Genomic DNA, 11,756 nt, shown 5'->3' with positions numbered 1-11,756 from the left:
AATGTAATCTACGCAGAATCATATTTGTTACGCTATCCATGTCTATTCATGTTGAGATCAAATAAAACATGTTTATATATTTTTTAATCAGAAGCCTATTCATTTCATAAAATGTGCTTTTTTTGTTGTCCTGTCCTACTTTTCTTGAATGGCAAGCCATGCAACCATGATTTAACCAACAAAAATAATGATTTTAATTGTATTGAGTCATGGACATGTCTGTAGTCTTGTATTATGAAGCCAAGACAAGATCTATCTTAGTGACGTGCCAAGCAGAAGTTATCACTGAAAATTAACCAGTGGTGTAATGTGCTTAAGTAAAAATACTTTTAAGTTCTGCTTGAGTAGTTTTTTTGGGTATCAATACTTTAGTATTTATATTTTTGACAACTTTACTTCACTATATTCCTAAACAAAATGATGTAGTTTTTACTCCATTTTCCCTGACACCTAGAAAGTACTCATTACATTTTGAATGCTTAGCAGGACAGGAAAATGGTCTAATTCACACACTTATCAAGAGAACATCCCTGGTCATCCCTTCTGCCTCTGATCTGGCGGCCTCACTAAACACATGCATTGTTGGTAAATGTGTTGGATTGTGCCCCTGGCTATCTGTAAATAACACAACTAGAAATGTGGACTGCTTTGCGTAATTTATGGAATTTGAAATGATTTACACTTTTGATACTTAAAATATATTTTTATCAATTACATTTACTTTTGATACTAAAGTATATTTAAAACCAAATACTGTCACTGATGTGGTGTTTTATTGGAGTCATTTTCTATTTAGGTATTTTTACTCATACTCAAGTATGGCAAATGGGTACTTTTCCCACCAGTTAACACATCAGTAACGCCGCAGTTATTCAACACTCTGTCGAGACTGGAATGAGAAAGTTTCTCAAATGCTTCAATATTTTCCCGCAAATGTGGGTGTATACCACAGCTAAGGGCTGTTCTTACGCACGACGCAATGAGGATTGCCTGGGTACAGCCCTTAGCTGTGCTTTCATGCATTTGGAAAGTATTCAGACCCAGACCTTTTCCACATTTTGTTACAGCCTTATTATAAAATGGATTAAATTGTCCCCCCCCCTCAATCAATACACAATATCCCATATTGGACAAAGCAAAAACAGGTTTAGATATTTTTGCAAATTAATCAAAGTAAAAACGCAAATATCCTATTTACATAAGTATTCAGACTCTTTACTGAGTACTTTGTTGAAGCACCTTTGGCAGCGATTACTGCCTCGAGTCTTCTTGGTTATGACGATACAAGCTTGGCACACCTGTATTTAGGGAGTTTCTACCATTTTCTATGCAGATACACACAAGCTCTGCCCGGTTGGATGGTGAGTGTTGCTGCACAGCTATTTTCAGGTCTCTCCAGAGATGTTCGATTGGGTTCAGATACTGCGTTGTCTTGGTTCTGTGCTTAGGGTCGTTGTCCTGTTGGAAGGTGAACTTTTGCCCCAGTCTGAGGTCCTGAGCACTCTGGAACAGGTTTTCACCAAGGAACTCTGTACTTTGCGCAGTTCATCTTTCCCTCGTCCATCTTTCACCTCAGCATTATGCTGCCACCACCATGCTTCACCGTAAGGCTGGTGCCAGGTTTCCTCCAGACGTGACTCTTTGCAGGCCAAAGAGTTCAATCTTGGTTTCATCAGACCAGAGAATCTTGTTTCTCATTGTCGAAGTCCTTTAGGTGCCTTTTGGCAAACTCCAAGCGGCTGTCATGTGCCTTTTACGGAGTGGCTTCCGTCTGGCCACTATCATAAAGGCCTGATTGGTGGAGGGCCGGAGAGATGGTTGTCCTCTTGGAAGGTTCTTCCATCTTCACAGAGGTGCGTTTTAATAGTGACCATCAGGATCTTGGTCACCTCCAATTGCTCAGTTTGGCTGGTCAGCCAGCTCTAGGAAGAGTTTTGGTGGTTCCAAACTTCTTCCATTTAAGAATGATGAAGGCCACGGTGTTCTTGGGGACCATCAACACTGCAGAAATGTTTTGGTACTCTTCCCCAGAGCTGTGCAAAAATCCTTTCTCGGCATGCTACGGACAATTCCTTCAACCTCATGGCTTGGTTTTTACTCTGACATGCACTGTTAACTGTGGGACCTTATATAGACAGGTGTGTGCCTTTCCAAATCATGTCCAATTCAATTTACCACAGGTGGACTCCAATCAAGTTGCAGAAACACCTCAAGGATGATCAATGGGAAAAGGATGCACCTGAGCTCAATTTGAGTCTCATAGCAAAGGGTCTGAATACTTGTAAGTTTGTTTTTTATAAATTTGCCAACATTTCTAAACCTGTTTTCACTTTGTCATGTGTAGATTGACATGTTTGTATTAAATCAATTTGAGAAAAAGGCTATAACGTAACAAAATGTGGATAAAGTCAAGGGGTTTGAATACTTTCCGAATGCAATATAGCACAAAGGTATCTTATTGCTATTATAAACCAGTTACCAATGTAATTAGGTCAGTAAAAATAAATGTTATTTCATATCCGTGGTATACAATGATATACCATGACGTTCAGCATTCAGGGCTTGAACAACGCAGTTTATAATAAAGTATAAATAGCCAATAATCCCTTATGATGTCCCTGGTCTCTGACCTATTGTCAATTTACAAAATGCTGTGATATACAATAGGTATGCTGCGTCACGGGGCGGACTGGTACCAGAAACCGGCCCTGACATTTCAAACACAGGACACCCATTAGGCAGATAATGACAATTATTCACAACATAAAAAAAGTGACAGGTCCACTGGACTAAAAACGGACCAGCCCATCTGTCTTATTACATTTATCTGTCACGTACTGTTTTCTGTGGGTTCTGTGACTCATTGGGCGTGTGACTGGCAGCTGTATTTCTCAACTTGACACAATCATGTGAAAAGAACGCATATAGAACTTACTTTGTAAAGGAGCGGTTTGGGCATATGGCAACTAAATGAAGCAAATAACCACATGTAAACGTTCCAAAACATTTATTTAGTTAACTGTTGCATCATTTTAATACTATATTCTCAAGACAGCAATGTTTGCATTAAGTGCTTATATTAATGTGGGCATGCAATACGTTTGAACATCTTTTACTAGTGGGATTCTCTGAACACATCCTAGACAAGGAGGTTGAACTGCATTGGTAAGACTAACAAATAACACTAGTACTAGAGAGTAGTTATTGGGTAGACTAGACGCTGATTGAAGTTCTCTTCACTGGGTCTTAACTTTCACACTGGTTCTTGACCATCTGGATATCGCTCATCCAGGGGCGGCTCCACACCTCGAAGGTGCACTTGTAGGGCTGAGGAGACAGAAAGCAACATGAGTTGGCATAGTAACACAACCTTTTAGCAAGCAGAACACTTGACAATGGACTTGTTCGACATTGCAGCAGACTGCCTGATATACAAATCAACTTGCGTCATAAATAACGACTCATCATTTGTAGATCAGTCACAATTTACACACAATATATTAGTTGTTATGCTCTTGAACATGGGCAAACGCTGCACACACAGCCTCAATTCATTAAGGCATGGACTGAATGAAGTGGATTTAACAAGTGACATCAGTTAGGGAACATAGCTTTCACCTGGTCAGTCTGTCAAGGAAAGAGCAGGTGTTCTTAATGTTTTGTATACTCAGTGTATAGCAATAACAACTGAACTGAGCAACTTTTAATTAGTTTATCAACGGTTGTCTAAACTCTTAGTTACCGATGTGCTATGACTGTTTGTAACATGTTGCAAACAATCTATGGACCAGTCATAAGCCGGACATATAGGAAGCTCTGATTACCGACTGGCACTGGTTGAGGACAAACCGATCTGGGAACAGGCTTGTCTAGGCCCTAGTGGTCCTTACCACAGCCATCTGTGGGTCCTTGTGCACGGAGCAGACCTTCTCAACACCTCCCTTCCTGCATGGGGTCCTGCCCATCTGCACTGTGAAGATGTACTTCATCCCAGATACCACCTATAGGCAAGAGGGTGGGTTACACAAACAATCATTTTATGGGATCATATCATTCACATATACAGAAATCACACCTGCTTTCAAAGTCATTTTGAAAGTTTGATTGTACATGTCATGTTAGATTAGGCCATTCTGTTTCTGCTCTTTTGCCAAATCCTGGCAGAACTGTCATGCAAAACACAGTACATTAAAGCAAAAACAGATTGGCACTCTGACCATGTTAGGCTATGAGGTCAACTAACTGAAGTGATAAACAGCATTTTGGCCTAATTCTAGATTGGTCTTCTCCCTATCATGCACGGATGATAAACAATTGAAATGGAAAAAACAGAATCCAATTCCCTTCCGCATTCTATGCTGTGTTCTCAAATTAGCGCAGATGCCCGCCTGGTATAGAAATGAATAGTCCTCTGCATAATGGTAAATGTGCATTGATCCAGAGGGGTTGGGAAATTGACATATAAACACAGAATCATTGAGCTTTCAATATGGTGGTGTTGGATCCTGTATTTTGCATCATAGCCATTACCATATATATGATTGAATATTATCTGCTGTTGGCTTGTGTGGATGTATGTATGTGTTATGCAACATAGCTGACTTGAAACATTGTTAAAAGTATCAGGGCCATGGGACTTTCTCATGATGGAAAAATACAGAGAAGCTTGAAGACAGGAACTGTTCAAATGAGTTGGGAGGGGGGCACATTCAGAGCGGGGTGTTGCGAGAACAAGCAGTCTTTTGTTAGATAACAGGAGCCAGGTACGAGATAACGGTATGGAGCATGAGAGCCTGGATGTTCTTCACAAGCAAGTTACATCTATCAACAGAAGCGCCAAGAGGCGGGGACCCGCCTGAGCGCCTGCAATAGGCTGGACAAGTTTAAACCACGCCCAGTCTCTACTGTGATAGGCCAACAGAAGGGGTTGGAACTGTCTATCACAGTATAAAGAATACTGTTTTACATACGTCTTGTCAGTTCCCTGTTCTGTCCTGCGTGGTATTACAGTGAGCCCGTATATACGAAAGTTGCATTTGCCATTTATTATTTTCTCCCCCCCCCCCCCTTAAATGATTTAGATGCACTATTGTAAAGTGGCTGTTCCACTGATGTCAGAAGGTGAATTCACCAATTTGTAAGTCGCTCTGGATAAGAGCGTCTGCTAAATGACTTAAATGTAATGTAATGTATTACTTAGCTAATAAAAAATACATAGTATAAAAATCGGTGACTCATTGTTATATTTATCCTGATACCAGATTTGAATTTACGCAACTCTAACAGTGGTACTCTTGTGTTCATCTGATGAACTTCCTGACAATAAGACCCATTCCCATTTTCAGTCATTTAGCAGGTGCTCTTATCCAGAGCGATTTAGTTAAATTACTAAACCCATTTCACTTGAGGAATGAAACATGAGCAAACACAATAAGCATGGATTGGCGCCCGAGGTCTTTTGGGCGTCTATGTTTGGTTAAGATTTGGTCCTGCCTTGACTTGTCCCAATCATAGGCGTCTATGTTTCACAGCACAGTACAGAAGAGCGCAGCACAGCACAGTAGAGAAAATGAGGTATAGTTGAGTACAGTAGAATGTACCATATTGTACTCTACGGAATTAAACTATATTGTACTGTACTCTGAATAGTACTGTGCCATAATACTGTTCAAACTTGTGAAACAGCCTTGACGTCTATGATTCTTTCAGATTTGGTCTGGGCCGGACTAACCAAATTGGTACTTGTTTGTTGGTGACTTTTATTAGGATAATACCCAGCATGCCTTGTTCGGTTTTTTATATATATTTTTTTAATTTTAACTTTTAGGTCGTTCAGCTTATCCAGAACGACTTAGTCAGTGCATTCAACTAATGTAGATATACAAAAATATATCAGTCATAACAAGAAACATTTCTATAACCGTTACAATGAATGCTATTGTAGTTGGTTTATTTTTTTCAACGTCACTGACATCTTTAAAGCTAATTTATAAAGCTTACATAAAATGCATGTGACAGATTGGCATATTTATTAAAATAAATTCCACCCATACTGCAAACATCCACAAAATACGCATTTTGAACATACATAAGTGAGAAAATACGTATTTTCTACGTCATTTTGCTCACTGGGTAGACTACACAAACTAAAAAATATATTATTTTTATTTCCTGATGCGCATCAGTTCATAGCGCGTCAATATGTTTTATGGAAAAGGGGTTGGGAATATGTGTCTCCATAATGACAATCTACCTACAACTGGTTAAAAATTGTCATGCCGTGCGAGCGTGCTGCTCATGTGACTTATGCCTGCTGCGGCGCTCAGTCTCAACATACGCACACCCCTCCCCCCCTCCCCCCCACTAACGCACTCAGCAACAGGCTGCCTTACTACCTGATAGTGAGCAGCAGCAGGTCACAGTGAAATATTTGAAAGAAAAATGCCATGGCGGCCGCGATGCAATTTAGAAGTAGCCCCCCCCAAAAAAATATAATAATAAAACTACCAAAATTATCTTGTCGTGAACTAATAAAAGGAAAAGGATCTGACCTGTTTCTGTGCATTGACAACCTTGGCCACCTGCCTGACAAACATGTCGTTGGTTTTCTTGTTGTGTTCGACCACCGCGAACTGCAGGGCGTCTCTCGTTCCTTGGTCGTTCATATTTGCGTCTATGGGGCCTCCGATCAAACCGGCGTTCGCCACCGTAAAGGCCACGGCGAACAAAGGAACGACGATCTTCCATTCCATGATCATTTTTCCGTTTGATATCTTTTTTTAATCGTCACTCCAATCGTATTAAACAAACAAATCCTTGCCTCAGACGGCTGTTATATAAACACGGTGACGTCACTGCCTGCTTGCTGAGAGTGGGGCTTGATCTTGATTCCACCAATCACTTCAACCCAAAACCTAAAGAGGAGGACCCAAAAGTTGACAAGTATTTTGTGCGTTTGTTTTGCAGAATGGATCTTTAAAAAAAAAATGTTTTAAACCAGGCAAGTCAGTTGTCTACTGTGATGTCCTCACATGCTGTATCCATTGCAGCCAGCAGGGTCATCTGTGTGTGTGTGGCTGACGATCGTACACCTTCCACCTCCATGCTGAAAATAACTCCTCAATTAGGTTAAGGAATGGTGAATAAGGTGGGAGGAATTCTATGAGCATCCTCGGGTGGGTCACAAACCATTGCCTTATGATGTTTGACATACTTTGGCAAATCCTCTCTAAACAGACCCCTCTCATCATCAGAGGAACTAAAGGAACTAATGCCTAGATATTTTGAGGGGTAAGACTATTCAACAGAGAACTATCTATTATATTTTGATCAACATGACATGAGCAATTGATAATGTGGAAAAAAGCTGACACTTGTACATTATCAATTGCAATTTGTTCAAAGGAATAAGAAATTGCTTTAATGATGTGCACAAGTGACTAGCTGATTTGGAATTTGTACAAGTAGTATCAAGAATTGCACTTTTGATCTAAGAAATGTACCAAAGCTACTGAGAAAAACTGTAAGAACAAATTCTTATTTACAATTACCGCCTAGGAACAGTGGGTTAACTGCCTTGTTCTGGGGCAGAATGACAAATGTGTACCTTGTCAGCTCGGGGTTCAATCCAGTAACCTTTCGGTTACTGTCTCAATACTCACCTGCCGACTGGCTTACCCAGTCTTGTTTGCCTGGTTGTACAGCTAAATACATAATTGAAAAACACTTATGAAATGTCACGAGACCCTGCTCACCAATGGAATTGTAAAATTCAGATGCTATTACCCAGGCAGATGCTACAGGACTGTTTTGCTAGCACAGACTGGAATATGTTCCGGGATTCATCCAATGGCATTGAGGAGTATACCACCTCAGTCACCGGCTTCATCAATAAGTGCATTGACTACGTTGTCCACAGTGACCGTACATACATATCCCAACCAGAAGCCATGGATTACAGGCAACATCCGCATCGAGTTAAAGGCTAGAGCTGCCACTTTCAAAGAGCGGGACACTAATCCAGACGCTTATAAGAAATCCCGCTATACCCTCAGACGAACCATCAAACAAGCAAAGTGTCAATACAGGATTAAGATTGAATCCGACTACATCGTCTCTGACACTCGTCGGATGTGGCAGGGCTTGAAAACTATTACGGACTACAAAGGAAAACCCAGCCGCGAGCATACCAGACAAGAAAAATGCCTTTTACACTCGTTTCGCGGCAAGCAACACTGAAGCATGCACGAGAGCACGGTAGTCAACGTGAGCAAGACCTTTAAACAGGTCAACATTCACAAAGCCGCGCGGCCAGACGGATGACCAGGACGTGTACTGAAAGCATGCGCGGACCAACTGACAAGTGTCTTCACAGACATTTTCTGTTATGATGAGCGAAGGGGGGGACACCCAAGAGCGGACTCAGCAGAGGAAACCGGGATGAATGCACAAAATGTTTATTGAACACAGAAAATGGGGAGTGCAGAACCAGGGCAGCTCAGATGAGTTGCAATAACCAGGAGTATAGAGTGAGGTTGGAGTTGACAGTGTGGAACAGGGGAACTGGTCCTGAGGGGAATCCAAGGTGATGGTGGTGAGTAATATCCAGAGCAAGGAGGTTGGTGGTGAGATGTAGAACAGGAGACAGGAGCCGGAGACAGATCAGTACTTTAAGGAGAGGACAAAAAATTATGTAAGACAGAGAACAAGCACTGTAGAGCTACCAGGATCTTGAGCTAAGACAAAAGGCTAGAATCATTACTGACTGATCAGAGATTATGATCTGGCAGCTTGGAAATGGCAGGAATGAGTTTATGTAGAGGTCTTGATTATGGGACAATATGCAGCTGGTAGGGATTTGCTCTGACTCCAGCACACCTGTCTCCAACCACACAGACAGACAGACAGACAGAAGGTTATGACAAAACCGGATGGACACCAGAGGGCGTAGTGGGAGCAGATGTGACATTTTCAACCTCTCCCTGACCGAGACTGTGATACCTACATGTTTCAAGCAGACTATCATAGTCCCTGTGCCCAAGGAAGCGAAGGTAAGCTGCCTAAATTATTATTGCCCTGTAGCACTCATGTCTGTAGCCAGGAAGTGCTTTGAAAGGCTTGTCATGGCTCACATCAACATCATCCTCCCGGATACCCTAGACCCACTCCAATTTGCATACCGACCCAACAGATCCACAGAAGACTCAATCTCAATCACACTCCACACTGCCCTTTCCCACCTGGACAAAAGGAACACCTATGTGAGAATGCTGTTCATTGACACAACAGTGGTAGGCCTGATCACCGACAGCAATGAGACAGCCTATAGGAAGTAGGTCAGAAAACTGGCTGCATGGTGCCAGGACAATAACCTCTCCCTCAATGTGAGCAAGAAAACTGAGCTGATTGTGTACTACAGGAAAAGTCGGGCCGAACAGGCCCTCGTTAACATCGTCGGGTCTGTAGTGGAGCAGGTGGAGAGTTTCTGTCAACGGTGTGCACAACTGGTTAACTGAAGTCAGATGCAGGAGAGCAGAGATAAGTGAACAGGCACACTTTATTTGGCAGAAGCAAAACAGTCAGACGCAACTGCGTAATGACACTCCTGCCAAAGGCAAAAGCAAATAGCTCACTCGTCACACAAATAATGTACAGCATACAATACCACTGGTTCCAAACAAGACTCAGCGAAAAACCATCATGAAGCGTCACACATGACACATAACGAACAATTACACACACAGACATGGGGGGGGGGAACAGAGGATAATATACACGTAGAGTGATGAGGGGATGTAAAGTAGGTGTGCGGAAAAACAAGACAAAACAAATGGAAAATGAAAGGTGGAGCGGCGTTGACTAGAAGACCGGTGATGACGACCGCTGAGCGCCACCCGAACAAGGAGAGGAGCCGACTTCGGCGGGAGTCGTGACAGTTTAAAGTCCCTTGGTGTCCACATCACCAACAAACTTTCATAGTCCAAACACACCAAGACAGTCGTGAAGAGGGCACAACAAAACATTTTCCCCCTCGGGAGACTGAAACGGTTTGGCATGGGTCCCCAGATTCTACAAAAATGTTCTACAGCTGCACCATCGAGAGCATCCTGATCAGTTGCATCACTGCCTGGTATGGCAACTGCTCGGCATCTGACCTTAAGGATCTACAGAGGGTAGTGCATTCGGCCCAGTACATCACTGGGGCCAAGCTCCTGCCATCCAGGACCTATATAATAGGTGGTGTCAGAAGAAAGCCCAATCACTTTTCAGAGACTCCAGTCACCCAAGTTCTCTGCTACCGCACGGCAAGCGGTACCGGAGTGCTAAGTCTAGGACTAAAACCCCAAGCCATAAGACTGCTGAACAATTAATCAAATGGCCACCGGACTATTTACATTTGACCCCCCCCCCCCCCCCATTTATTTTGTACACTGCTGCTACTCGCTGTTTATTATCTATCCATAGTCACTTCACCTCTCCCTACATGTACAAATTACCTCAACTAACCGGTACCCCCGCACACCGATTCGGTACCGGTACCCCCTGCATATAGCCTTGTTACGGTTATTTTATTATGTTACTTTTTATTATTTTTTACTTTAGTTTATTTGGTAAATATTTTCTTAACTCCTCTTGAACTGCACTGTTGGTTAAGGGCTTGTAAGTAAGCATTTCACGGTAAGGTCTACACTTGTATTTGGCGCATGTGAAAAATAAAGTTTGATTTGATTTGACCTCACCCTCTGGATGGCAGCGGGGTGAACAGACCGTGACTTGGATGTCTGAGTTCCTTAATGATCATTTTGGCCTTCCTGTGACACCGGGTTCTGTAGATGTCACGATGATGAGGAGAGACCCCCTGTCACGCCCTGACCTACTACACCATAGAGATACAAGGGCTCTCTATGGTCAGGGCGTCACAGTAGATGTCCTGGAGGGCAGGCAGTGTGCCCCTGGTGTTGCGTTGGTCAGACCGTACCACCTTCTAGAGAGCCCTGCGGTTGCGGACTGTGCAGTTGCCGTACCAGGCGGTGATACAGCCCGACAGAATGCTCTCAATGATGCATCTGTAAAAGTTTGTACACTAGAAGGTATAATAGTAATAAATGTCCCACTTATATCTTTATTTTTTATTATCAATCAACATTTAATAGTTCAATGTGAATACAATAAGGAGATTCACGAAAAAGAATACGTTATTGTCCATTGTCATTTTCTGATTTTGGTAATTGATGTTAGTTTGGCTTTTTAACCAAGACCTATTCAGTAAAGTCTTACTATTAGTTCACTGTACTAGGAAGGCTACTAAGGGCTATGGTTCCTCTGGTGTCATGCTAACTCATTGTACCCGGGTCTTCCACAAGCTGATGGAGTGTCTGGGATTGTGAGAATATTATCTGCAGGGAGGAGACTGGGGTTCACTCATCAATACCAATATTGCCCAGATGAAGCCACAGTAAGAACAGAGTCCCAATTCTCCACTCTTTTCTAGATGTGTGCACTTGCACACTCCCAATCATGGATTTTAAAGCATGTGATTGGTGTAAGCATTGGCTGGAGTGATTTGCCAGCATTGTTTAATCCATGAGAAAAAAGTGTTTTTTGGGTGAAAATCGGGACGCACCCTAAGAACAGAGAGACAGCTTGCCCCAATTGTCCTTCCCCTTGGACCTCTTCATCTTTGTTGATCTGTTAGGTGTGTTAGGTTCTTAATTTTCAGAATCAATAACTCACGGACACTAGAGAAGCTTAACCAA

The 11,756-nt window shown here is 42.3% G+C and overlaps 1 protein-coding gene across 1 annotated transcript; it reads right to left on the bottom strand.

Annotated features, from left to right (window-relative positions):
- Positions 1–2,992: 2,992 nt before the first annotated feature.
- On the bottom strand, positions 2,993–6,857 carry LOC135512042 (cystatin). Its single transcript, XM_064933641.1, has 3 exons — positions 6,552–6,857; positions 3,891–4,001; positions 2,993–3,327 (listed from the first exon to the last, which is right to left on the bottom strand). The coding sequence occupies exons 1-3, from the start codon at positions 6,756–6,758 to the stop codon at positions 3,247–3,249; spliced, it is 399 nt and encodes a 132-aa protein (XP_064789713.1). The 5' UTR covers positions 6,759–6,857; the 3' UTR covers positions 2,993–3,246.
- Positions 6,858–11,756: the final 4,899 nt, after the last annotated feature.

Source organism: Oncorhynchus masou, chromosome 24 (genome assembly GCF_036934945.1).
Source record: "Oncorhynchus masou masou isolate Uvic2021 chromosome 24, UVic_Omas_1.1, whole genome shotgun sequence".
Classification (NCBI taxonomy): Eukaryota; Metazoa; Chordata; class Actinopteri; order Salmoniformes; family Salmonidae; genus Oncorhynchus; species Oncorhynchus masou.
Note: the sequence above shows the minus strand (reverse complement) of the source record. Positions and strands in the feature narration are given on the sequence as shown.